This window comes from Cupressus sempervirens, chromosome 8, assembly GCF_028749045.1.
Source record: "Cupressus sempervirens isolate cs-2001-9-10 chromosome 8, ASM2874904v1, whole genome shotgun sequence".
Taxonomy (NCBI): Eukaryota; Viridiplantae; Streptophyta; class Pinopsida; order Cupressales; family Cupressaceae; genus Cupressus; species Cupressus sempervirens.
Window position 1 is genome coordinate 440,224,125 of NC_143125.1, and position 13,592 is coordinate 440,237,716.

Here is a 13,592-nt window from a genome sequence, read left to right on the forward strand (position 1 = left end):
AGTTCATACTCTACACGGTACCCTCTATTTTTGAAGTTTTCAAACCATACGTTGTTCTCCAACACCGTACGGTACTTACTCTTCTAATCAACCGTACAGTAGCTTTTCTTCCTCCACTGTACCTTAGTCTCTTAAGAAGCCCATACGTTGACAACTTATTTCAGCTTGTCATACTCTGAGATGGCTCTCTTGCTCTCTTCTCTACTTTATTACGTATGGTCTTAAATACTCCTTTATGTTTGTATTTACTCCATGAATTCCATACAGGCCATAGAGATACCGTCGACCAACCAAAGTAATGGCCCACAGAGAACGGATGTGACAAGCAAGTAACTTCTTCCTCTGAAGGGGCCTACAGTTCTATGGGCGGAACTCTTGATTAACAACCGAAGGGCCCTTCCGGCGCAACTAGAACTAGAATTGCACGCCCCTCAGATTCTTGTAGGGCCCGCCCTTGGAAGAATTATAGAACTATACTAGCAACCTGCAGGGGCCCATTCCCTGGAAAAACTATAGTATAGGAGGACCACGACTAATAAAGTATCGGGGCATACACATTCACCATAGAATAGGGCGGGCCACTCAACCGGCATCTATAGAATTATTTGCCCTCTATTCATTGGCAGGGGCTCTGTACGCTACATAAGTCAATAGTATTCTAACTGCTTCCAATTTGTCAAAAAGGGCAAAAGTTTCACCATAGTGAATACCTTCCTCTTAGGCATAGCCTATGCATACTATTCTTGCTTTATTCCTTGTTACCTCTCATTTCTCATTCAGCTTATTCTTGAACTCCACTTAGTACCTATCACATTTTTGTCATCATGCTTGGGTACCAAAGACCATGTTTTGTTCTTCTCAATCTAATCAATCTCCTCTTTCATTGCTTTTATCCAATTATCATCCTTTAATGCATCTCTATCTTATGTTCAACCTCCGATAACAAATAGGTTGATTCTCTTGCTTTTATTTGACTTCTAGTCAGCACTCCAGCATTCCTATCACCCATTATTTCAAATAGGTTGTGATTTATTGTTACATATCATGGGGTTATTGGTTTTGCATTCTAATTTCCTTCATTTCATGATCAGTTTGATCTTGATTGTCATTCACCGGTTGAGCACTGTTTGCTCCTACATTCACCTCGGTGCAATATCAAGTTCCATCGGTTCATAGTAGATGATCTTACTGTAGTCTTCATATTTCTTCTTGCTATCATCTTCATTCTTCTCTAAATACTCATCAAATTTCACATTTGCACTTGCAATAATCTTGGCGGTCCTCTTGTTCAAACACCTATAAACTTTGCTTCTAGTGGAGTAAGCAAGAAATATGCCTTCATCTCCTTTAATATCAAATTTACCATTCATTTCATCCTTCTTCATGTAACACTTACTTCCAAATATCTTAAAATAAATGACATTAGGTGTATGACCATGTCAAAGTTCATAGGGTGTTTTATTTGTACCCTCATTGATTTGGACCCTATTCAATGTGTAAACTGCAGCACTTACTGCCTCTCTCCAGAATTGTTGTGCTACTCCTTTTTGTTTCAATAATGTCCTTGCACATTCCAAAATGGATCTATTCCTTCTTTCTGCAATTCCATTTTGTTGTGGTGTTTTAGGTGTTGTCAACTACCTCTTGATCCCATGTTAATCACATAATATATCGAAAACTTATGTGAAGTAAATTCACCTCTATCAGATCTAAGACATTTCAGAGTTTTGTCAGTCTCTTTTTTAACTCTTGCCTTATACATCTTGAACATATAAAATGCATCAAACTTGGCTTTCGGAAACATAATTGACATCATCCTTGAATAGTCATCAACAAGAAATATGAAATACTTATCACCATGGTACCTCTCAAGACCAATAGGCCCACACAAGCCACTATGTACCAAATCTAGGATATTCTCTGAGGAATAGACTTTACTGCTAAAGCTTGAACTTGTAATCTTTCCTAATTAACATTCTTTGAACACTACATTCTCAGGTTTGACTAAGGTAGGTACACATCTAAAACATTTCCTCTTACTGGCCTTTACCAAATTTTCAAAATTCACATGACAAAACATTTTATACCATAGCCAACACTCCTCTACTTTAGCAATCAAACAATGTCTAATAGAAGATTACCTCTTGTCTGTTCACCAGTAGCAATCAATTCACCAGACTTTCCTGATATCTTACATTACCATTACTAAACTCAAATTTCAGACCTTTGTTATCCAATTGAGATACACTCAACATATTATACTTTAAAGCATCTACCCAATAAACATCATCGCAAATAATATTCTCATTAAGAGCAATAGAACTATTACCTCTTATGACACAAGGAGAAGCATTTCCAAATCTTGCTATGCCTCCATCACATTCTTCCATTGTAATGAGCTTGGTTTTATCTCCAATCATATGGTGTGTACATCCACTATCAATGATCCAATCAACATTACTATTCATACTTGAAATTAATGTTTTTTCTTCATTGTCTTTAGCATACGGTAGAGGGATCTTCTTTCACTACAACAAACACTATCTCTTCACCATCATTATTTCCATTAGAATCATTGTCATCACTCCCATCGTCTTCAGCTATGTAGCATGCCTCCTTGCTTTTGTCCTTGTAGTTCTTGAATTTCTTGAATCTATCTTTCTTCTCATTCTCATTATCCTTCTTATCTTTGTTAGGACATTTGTGAGCAAGGTGACCAATCTATCTGCATGTCCAACATGCAATAGGACTCATTCCTTTATATCTTCTTTACATTTAGGAAAACTCTTAGCAATTAAAGCCTCAAATTCTTCCAACTCTTTCTCTTCAGCCACCAAACAAGCATAATCATCTGAACTATGAGTGTCAGACTTTCTTTCTCTAGATAAACCAATGGTTAGGAAACCTTGAAAAGCAGTTTGAACCGGAGGTAAACTATTATCAAAATTACTCATTTCAAATACAGTCAACTTTCCAACCAATGAATCCAATGTAACTTTATCAAGGCTAATAGAACTTAACTCTTGAATGGCAAATACTCTAATTGCATACCTAGGTGTAAGAGTTCTCAAGACTTTACTTACAACTTCATCATCTTCAAGTTTGCCTCTAGCTCCTCTGATAGTAGCAACAATCTCTTTCAGCCTTAATGTATTGTACTGGGAAATGTGTTCGCCATCTTGCATCCTCATCTCATCATACTTGCATTTGAGATTGCCGAGCTTAGCTTTCAATACATGTTCATCACCTCCATGTACTTTTCATCAGTTTGTCCCACATGTCCTTGACATCAACAAACTATGTATTAGATAGCGCACTAGCAATCTAAATAATCACTAGAGTTATGGATCAACGCTTCTCTTTTGTCATCTGCAATAGGAGTTTCACATAGGGGGTGTGTACTTTATAGTAAGATAGCCAATTGTTGTATTTGCAAGGTCTAACAAATGTAACTTCATTGTGCTTGCCCATGTATTGAAATTGTCCTTGTCCTTTGTGGACTTGGGTGCCTCCTTTCTATACATCTTCAAGATCTTTGCCCTTAGCTATTAAGCTTCCTAAATCTGAGAACCAGGCTCTGATACCAATTGTAAGTATAGGATTGATCATTGAGTGTGGGAGGGGTAGTTGAATCAGTAATCACCGAATCAAACTTTAACTATCACCCAAACAAACTAATCAAACTGATCAACAATTTAACCTCTTAAACTTTCAAGCAACATAATAGCTAAAGTAAACTTTAAAGTAACAAGCAACACATGAAAATCATCCACACAAGTATAAAACCAGACATATCTCATGGAAACCCAATTAGGGTGAAAACCACAGTGTGAGAATGAAGCTCACAAATTGTGTACTCTTCTGGAATACACTCTGTTAGGAGCTTGCCCCGTTAAGGGTTACAACTACAGTGTTAGTGCTACCCAGTTAAGGGATTTTTATTGAGACGTGTTAAAGTCTCTACCCTGTTAAGAGTAGCCTTGTTAGAGGATTTTAAACACTCTTTTGACAATGTCACTTGGTTAACGGATTTTAAAAAGGCCCTGTTAGGATCTACCCGATTACGGGATGTTTTGCTACAATGGTTAGACAGTAACAGATATAAAATGATCTATAATTTGCAATAACTCTGCTAGATTATATCCAATGAAGCTATGTAAATCATCAACATACCATGATCTATCCTTTGGCTTTATTGCACTCAATACTACAACTTCCTTTGTGATCGCAGCCTTCTCAAACTTCGCATTCCACTTGCAATCAGTAATTTGTTCATTCTTTCTTTACCCTTAAGTAGAATTCGCCTCAATCATAAACCCTTAACCTAAACCCAACAATCCAAATTGATTAGATGAATCTAACCATTCATTCTTTGATTTCTCTTGACCGCGTTGACTTGCATTCGATATGTACCATGTAAATTGTTCCAATTCCATAAGTCGTTTTGACCACGTAGAAACTTCTTGAAGAATCTTCCTCAAACATATTACCTCAATCATTGTGTAGTCAATTCCTTCCATAAATCATGCTTCATCCTTCCAGTTTTCGAAAACTAATTATTGATCCCAATAACAATTCAAATCTTACGATCACATCTTGAATCTTTACTAATTTTTCCTTGTTTATCGATAAGACTTTTCTGTTTACCTATTCACATGTTCATTTCTTTGTACCTATTTGCTAGTAAACCTATTCACCCCTTGTTTATTGATATGCTTAGTTTACTGATAAGACTTTGTTTACCTATTCATCTGTCTAGTTCACCAGTTTACCTATTCCTATCATCATCACTTCCAACTAATCAAATTACCTTTACCTATAAACATTATATAGTGCTATCTTAACTATATCATCTTGACATCATCATAAATCACGTCCAACGATCGATTCAACTAATTCCTCATAGAATTGAAGAAACATTCAAATAATTGAACTGTTCTTTATTGACTGCCTTAATAGTTACCCAATGTGATTCCTGTACTCATAACTTACTGAATTATTCACATAAATGGGTGCTATCATAAACTTAGCATCATGACACATCAAATTACCTTGATGTACGATAACAACACTTAATTCTCACTGTAACTCATTCTTTGCTCTTAAAACACTTAGTCAATAGTTAACAAGTCAATAGTTAACATCAATGACAACAATAAAACTAATTCACCTATTATCAAATCTTGTTCCAATCTTCACTAACTCGTCATCAACAATAGCCAACAAACACACCATCATTCCATTGCCAAATTAGTTATGCCAACATATCATTCTTAATCATCATCCTGATTTTCTTGAATTGGTTGACTCTGTACATTCTATCTCACTAAATTCATGTCAAAATGGCCCAAGATTGTTGTCTCCATTTCTTTCCCATATAGAGGTGAAGCTGGATTCAGGTGTTATCTCTTGTGTATCAGCCTTCAATTGTATCAACCTTCGTGCCTTAGTGCTTTCAGCATTTCTGGTTCCTTTTTCCTATAGTCGCTTGATCATTGTTCTCTGCCTTTCGCAGGTGGATCCTCGTCCTCCTTGGCTTTGGCCTTAAACTTTGAACTTTCAGCCCTTTCCTCCATAGATAATCCTCCCACAACAACCTCTAATCACCTTTCAACTTACTTCACCAAACTTGGACTAAATTGCAAAGTTAAGAATTGCCAAAGTAATAAAATCAGACCCTAAATTTTTACATCAGAATTTAAATTGGCAATCCTAGGGACTAAATGTCCTAAACCACTTAGAAATTTGATCACTTTTTTAGTTCTAATCCTTATACCACTATTTTAAAATCACCTCCACTTCGCTGCAACCAAAATATTTGACTGAAATCTGAGAAATTCTACTCAAAACAGAACTATATAGTTCTGAAAATGAAAGTCGATCTCAGTCAAATGTAGCAACAGTGTAATGAAAGGCTCAAATTTCAAGTTTTATGACCAGATTCAATTGATTTCAGACTTTAAATGTCTGATAAGAGTGAAATCAAACCTCAATCTGCTGATAAATGTCTAAGATTTGAGAAATCGGAGTTTAAATCGCTGATAACAATCAGAGCCTAATTAACTGTAATAAGAGCTTAACACGTTTGATGTTTGGGGCCCATGTTTGGATTTGGCAGCCATACTTCTCACTTTTGGGACCCCATGCTTGAGGCCTAAGGCTTACAATGCTTGAAATTTAAATCCACAGGTTTCATTTAGAGTCTAAAGGTCTGATCCGCATATTTTGTGCCCAGATTTAGGGCTGCATCATTTGACTTAAGGTCTGTTCAAAGTTTCCAGTTCACACGTTTCATGTATAGGCCCTATTTTATTAAGTTTTGAACCTGATTAGGCGTATAAGCTCAAGCAAGGGGCCAGATCTAAGGCCTTCAGTCCCCAAATTTGACAACGTGGGGCCATATTTCACTGCTTTTAGGTCTGATTTAAAAACTTGAGGCCACACATTTCATGATAAAGGTGTGGCTACTTGAATCTGCACCCAATTAGGCCTGCATGTCAACCATGGGGGGCTGATTTAAGCTCATTCTTATCAAATTTTGACCTGATATATACATATTAGGCCCAGACTTCTCACCTTAGGCCTGCCCCATTGCTTTTTAGTCCACAAGATAGCTTCCTAGGCCACACACCAAGTGGGCCCATACATTTGATCTCGAGGCCTTTTCTTTGAACTAAGAGCTCCTACAACTGGTTTGTAGACCTTGCCAATTGGCCAGGGCTTCCTACGCTTGGCAATAGGGACTGTGAGCTCAAGGTTGGGCCCATAATATGGCACTTGAAGTGAAAACTTGTCACCTACCTAGGCTATTCAAACTAGGCTAAGGGGCTTTATGATTGGTTAAGACTTCCCCTTTCTTATATTGTTGTTTCCTTCCCTCATTAAATCCATTGAGTTAGGATGCTTCCTACATCCAATAAGGCTAATTTCTTCCTTTGCCACATGGGAAGGTGGAATTCACTTCTTGATATGGCAACCTTGGCACTTGAGAAGGTGGAATCCACTCCTTGATGTGGCAATCACCAGATGAGAACGTGGAATCTACTCCTTGAAGTGGCAACCTTGTTACTTGAGAAGATGGAATCCACTCTTTCATGTGTCAACACTAAAAGGCAAAATATTATTTTAGTTTTGGCAATAATTTTTTCTTTTATTTAACCTTCAAGGTGATTTACGTAGGCAAAAAAAATTGACTTATTTTTGGCTCAATTTTAATTTTAATTTCTCAATTTTCACACTTATCCAAATTTAACAAAAAAATTCTAAATTTTGACACTTGGCCAAATTTTACCATCTTTCCCAATTTTTTGACACTTTCGGGAAGGCTTACAAAATTTCCAAACTGTCTGCTAAACTCGCTCTACCAACTAAACCGATTGAAGCAAAAAGAGGGTGTCCCCATGTGCAATGGGACAATGGTGTGAAAGCCTCGCCACACATATATGTAAAGGAAGAATGTATGTTATATAGGGATACATCTCCCCATTGAACCCCCAATCACCATCACTACAGTCATTTCTAAGACATCAAGATGCCTGGAAACATGTGCTGCCCATCCCCAATTTGTAGACAATTTCCAGAAATCCCCAAGACACCATCCACAATAGGGAATGCTGCTGGTACATATGGCTGTCCTCAGGACAGCAGAGAACTCCGGGCATTTCTGACAGCTTGCAGAGAAGGACTGAAGTATCTTTGTCACCATATGTATTGTGAGAGGAATCATTTCATGTTCACTTCAGACATTCAGGTGGGATCTAATTCACCGATTCACATCTACAACCAACTTATCATACCCATCCTACCAACAACAATTATGAGTCATGTTAGAGTGCTGAAGATATCCGTCATTGATGAGCCCTCTTACATGTACCTCTCAATGTGGATAATCCTCTTGTATGGAAGAGCGAACTATTACTTGCCTGCAGCATTAAAAATGGACCCTTGTCTACTCTAAAGACAGCTTCCCCCTTAAGTATCAAAAGACTTATAACTGACAGCCTCATACCAAGAAACTGGCTATCTTATAAAAATAGGTGGGGTTATAGATATTAATGCCATAATTGATTCCTCTAGTCACAATAATATATCTTCAAATTCTGAGTTCACGTCTTTTCATCCATACATGACAAACTGATGGCCAAATATCCCATAATTATTAATTAATAATAAATAGAGTATTAAGACTCAAAGTAACCATAAAATCACAATCGCATATGCTTATACTTTAATCATTCATTATCTTTCCACAACGGATTTTAATGTAGAAGCAAAATTATATGGGAAAGGTCTTCATTATTTAACAGTAACACAGGCAGACAGTTCTTCAACTTTGATAGAGAATTGTCCCAATACTGGGTAAAAGCATGTCTACCCTAGATACGAAGCATTAAGACTATTTTATCAAGATTATATTTCAACAGGGAAATTACTTCACCTTAAGGACAATTTAAGTTGGTGTATCAGGGATATAAATTTTCAAAGATAAACTTGCCATACAGGTGCAACTTTTGTGAATAGAACATGACTATATTAATAGTAGCTTAAATAGAACAAATATCCAAAATGACAAGATCCTAATTATGCAATTACCTCAGCGGCAACATATATAAAGAAATCATGTACGTTAGATATTACTGACGGCAAAGACTGCAACAGTGTCAGATCAGAACTTGAGCTCCCAGCCTCATCATTTGCAGGAAGAAGCAAGCGCTCTAACTCTTCAATCCACTGTTTGTACTCTGAAAGTTGTCTCTCAAACCTGGCAACTGTCTGTTGTAAAAATGGAGAGGGTTTTTTAGGTAACCCGCTATAAAAATCCATCATAGATGCCATAGAAGTAGACATCTGCGAGGCTGTTGAATTTGTAAAGTTGGTCGATCCTGCTGCTGTTGTTGCAGGCTGAGTACTAGGTGAAGCCTCTGCACGAATGAATCTGGGCTGTATAATCATAAAAGATCGAACTGCAACCTCAGCATTTCTCAGCATACCCTTCACAACATTCATCAGCTCCTGGAGTAGCACCTTCTCCCTTTCTACAGCAGTGCTATTCCCTCGAAGTTCCTACTAAAACAGATGCATTTCAGTACACAAGAAAGGTGATATAACATGAACAATAACTGTTGACAATCTGAGCATGACATGAGCTAACATATAGCCAATATTTAATTCTAGTCTAATTATTCTTACAGATCATGTAGAAATCAGTGAACAACAGTAGATGCAGTCATGCAACAAAACAAACATTCGAACAAAAATGCACTGTTACACAGGATATATATAAAAAACGAAATGCTAATCTAAAATAACAATTCAGAAGAAATATCTCTCCAATTTACTGGCAAATAATCTTTTTAAAACTCAAAATACCCAGCACATTCCAACTTTTTACATTCTGAATGTGGTATATTCAGTATTAAATCTTATCAAAAACATCAAAATACAAATGGGTTTTAAAAAGCAAAAATACTTGAAAAAAATTTCTGCAGATTACTTTATTTTCAAACTGAAAATTTAATTTGAGATACTTTAAAGGCATACAACTATAGAGAATGCATATCTCAATTAAAAGAACATCAGTTTCATTTAACAAAGCAGGGAAAGAGGAAATGAACCAGCAGCCCAGTGACAAAATGACCAGGAAATGCCACTGGAAATGTATTTTCTGCTTTCAGTATTTGCAACCTGCTGAAAACATCGGGTAGGCTAGAAATACTTGATAACTATTTCCATTTGCAAGAAATGATTCCAAATTTAGTTTAATTTCTTTATCATTATCTTTTTTTGTAGCATAAATATTTTATTTCATTTTTTAAAATTATATTGCCACTTCCTACAGTATTTCCTACATTGGCTGAGATGTTGAGTGTTTTCTCTTGACGCAACACTGAGACTAATATCCCCAGCATTCAGACACTTGACACACTGACCTATCATCAACTGTAGTGTATGTCCTTTCGTGGAAGCTCATCCAAAGCGCATTGAGGGCCCAAGCCACACATAATGAAAGAAAGCTTGACAGCAGACAACAGAAATAAGCTAATAAGGACAAATAAATAAAGAAAAGATAATTAGGATAAGTATACAAACTTCAAACATGGATAATGTGTTGCAAAGGAGAAAGTTAGAAATTAAAATAGATCCTCAATTAAAATGCATGATCGCAATATATCCAATTTCCAGTTGGTGATATCCCTTTGATCAGCCTCTAGGACTACACTTCTGTGCTCTCTCTCCACAGTTCACTCTATCCTAGTCCTTAGTCTCCTCTTCCTGATTACAGTACTCCTTGCTGTCTCTTAATTGCCCATAAAAGGTATTATAGGCCTCCACTAAATTAGAGTCCAGCCACTGACATAACCATGCCATCTCTTCCATTGACAACTGCCCCCATGAATATACACATGGCATCAGATTCGTAATCATTGACACAGCTGAGTGGATCCTCATTTTCTTCAACTTCTCATCACCTTTTTACAAACCATGTCAATCCTCGAGACCCTTCATTTGTCATCATCCTTCACCTGATGTCGATTGCTGATTCATGATCTTTGTGTCTTGGTTCTTTTTCATACTCTAGCAGCAAGGATATTGGCAATGGTTATGCAATAACAAAATTCGGTTCAAACACATCACTCAAACCAATGATTTTTTTCATATTCAGGTAAACGTTCTAGATAGACAAGTATGATGCTGATCTTGAATGCCAACTGCAACTTGATTGCAACCATATCTTATTTGTGTGCTGCCTGTAGCTCTCTAATAATAGTGTTGGTCACATTCAATTTTCTACTGATTATTGCCACCTTCCCTTGTATTTTCTTGATGAACTCATCATCTTTGAATCTGATCTTTTGCATCTACCCCAAAATTGTCGTTAGCTCATCACCAGATTTTTGCAATCCACCTCAAGCTCAGTCATCTTTCATTGAGTTAATTTTTCCTTTTGCCTTACCTACCAAGTCCTAGTGCTTTGATTTTTTCCTGTTGTCATTGCCTCCACAATTTCCTTATCTATCTTAACATTCTCTTTGCTAAACTGGTATTGATCACTTTAGTTGACAATATCAGATTTCCCTTTTCATTGCCCAACCTAATACCTCATCACAAATCCTCTTAAACTCTCCAATGGCTTCCAATAGTTTAACTAATCAGCTTAATCATCTTTGTCATCTCTTCAACAATCCATGTATCTTAGTTGTCTTGTAGAAGAGTAGCGATCAGTATATTGATGTATTTCTTCAATTCATTTAGCCCTACTACTAATGCCAACATGATCACTGCTTCTAATCATTTCTCATCAACCATAGCCAATTTTATTTTTACCTTAGTCTTAAATGCCACTAGTAGTTCAAGTTATCCATCCCACTATTCCAGATCAATTGCCTCCTTATTGATTTCAAGGCACTCAAAATCACAATTGTCACAAATTAGACATCCAAAATCTCACTTAAATCTATCCAATTTGTTGTTACTTGATTTTCTTCCATCCAACCATCTGTCAGTGATTCTATATCTTGCCTTTGCACTGAAACAGTTTGGTCTCTCAATATGCCAAATTATATTCTATGGTCAACATTTGTAATCTACTCAAGGTTCAACCCCACTCCATACTTTATTAGCATCACCAAATTAGCATTATACTATATGCAAACACTATCCCAATTCATGCATCTAATTGACGTTTTCACATAATATGTTGCATTATTGATGCTCACCATTGTGTAAACCACTCATCATTAGAAATGAATATCATTTGGGGCAAACTATTCTTATTGTGATCACTCTTGCACAATTTGCAACCTTGGTTGTTATATTGTATCATTCACCCTCCCTTTCGTCAGTTAGTAAATCATTGCGCAAAACTTTTCTTTTCGAGTTATTCAACAACATGCTTAGTGGTTAACCATCACCTAGCGTATCAATCAACTTCACCACTACCATACTATCTAAAATTACTTTGTTATTTCCAAAAGCATATTATTCATCATGCATTCAACTAAACAAAACTTGGTTCGAAATTTTGGCTTTATAAAAAAAATGAAAACATTAATCCTCAAGATGACCATATTCACCTTGGTATTTCAATATATTCCTCTATTCTAGCTTGGTTTCAAGGCCTACCACAATCACTGTAACCCCAACTGACTTAATTTGGTTTGGTTCCTCAAGTTTGGATTCATAGATTCTCGTTGTTGCTTGATTGGTCAAAAACCCTCCCTCATGGAACTTCCTTCAACTCTAGAAGATATTAGGTTCTTCTAGGACATTCAGAATATTAACTTGTATAACTTGGTTTGTAGCTTTTTCTTTCCCTCTATGCTGCTTGATCTAACTATTAAGTGCTTATGAATCAAAATGCTCTCTTGGGTTTTTGCTTTAACTTTTAACTTTATTTTCAAACTCCATGACATCATCACAACATCACCTTGGACATTGATCATCATCTTGTTGAGTTTATAGAATGGGCATTTTGCATTGCCTTTCATCAATGTTGTTACATATACCGCCACAATATGTACCATAGTTTACAATCCTCTTTCATCCTTAACAGTTCAACACCTAGGTGTGCCAATCTTCAATCTAGGTATTTTTCCATTGACAAACACTTTTTCTCCACTTTTTCCTATTCTTCAGCTGGCATACATCTCAACTTTGGTTCATCTTCTTAAAATATTTGTCTGGTTGCAAATTGAAGTTTTGGGAAAGCCAACTCTCACTTGACACTTTGCTTCGTTTTCATTACCTGTAGGACATTGCTATTCACACTCTATTACCGAAATCTCTATCTCAAAAACATTTTCACATAAAAAATTTAAATGAACTACTATTAATCTACTCAAAGACAACTATGCCTTATTTCTTTCTTATTCTCACGACTATTTGTATGGCTCAAGCATAGTTCCATCAAAGTGCCCAACCAACTATTTTCCCACCAAGCTCTCAAATTCAAATGCCTTTCCAAGCAATGTGGCAACAATCCTATAGCATCCCGTCAATAATATGTGCAACTCCCCCAAATATTTGAATACCTTGAGCCATATAACAAGATTATATTGCCATTATTTAGTTTTTTGTTAGTTATGTGCCTATCATGCCACTATTTGCCTAACTCTCACCATTACTGGACTCCATCTTTCCAAAAGGCATTAGTCATCTAATCTTTCTATGTTTCAATTCACATTTTTGGCATTCCTCCTTGCATAGCCTAGATGCTTGAGTGACCCTCAAATTTGGCTCCAAAATTCCATTAGCATGGTATAATTGCTTCCTATTCATTCGAGGTTAAATAAATCCTACTTGTTCAACCACTTAAAGGTTATCCTATAAACCAAGGAACTGTTGGTACACTAGTGTGCCAATTTAATCACCGCACACTTCAATTTTTTATTTAGACACCACTCAGAATATTATTGAGGACCTCTACCAAACCATTTGCCTCTGGGTGGCAAGATCTACTCATGTGATGCTACCATGAAATCTTTCAACAAAATTTATTCTATTCTGCCAAAGAATGAGATCCACAATCACCATAAAGGCTCAAGTTTCAAGAAGCATCCAAAGCTAGTGGTTATTTTGTCGCAAATAAACTT

The 13,592-nt window shown here is 36.4% G+C and overlaps 1 protein-coding gene across 4 annotated transcripts in view; it reads right to left on the reverse strand.

Annotated features, from left to right (window-relative positions):
- Positions 1-13,592, reverse strand: part of LOC149543104 (nuclear pore complex protein NUP58-like) — an 88,396-nt gene that overhangs the window by 38,821 nt on the left and 35,983 nt on the right. For all 4 annotated transcript variants that reach the window (XR_016355594.1, XR_016355593.1, XR_016355592.1 and 1 more), the window contains exon 3: positions 8,593-9,063. Coding sequence is in view for 1 of the 4 variants with exons in the window: in XM_089798012.1 (XP_089654138.1) it covers positions 8,593-9,063 (471 nt within the window). In the remaining 3 variants the exon portion in view is untranslated. The remainder of the gene's footprint in view (positions 1-8,592; positions 9,064-13,592) is intronic.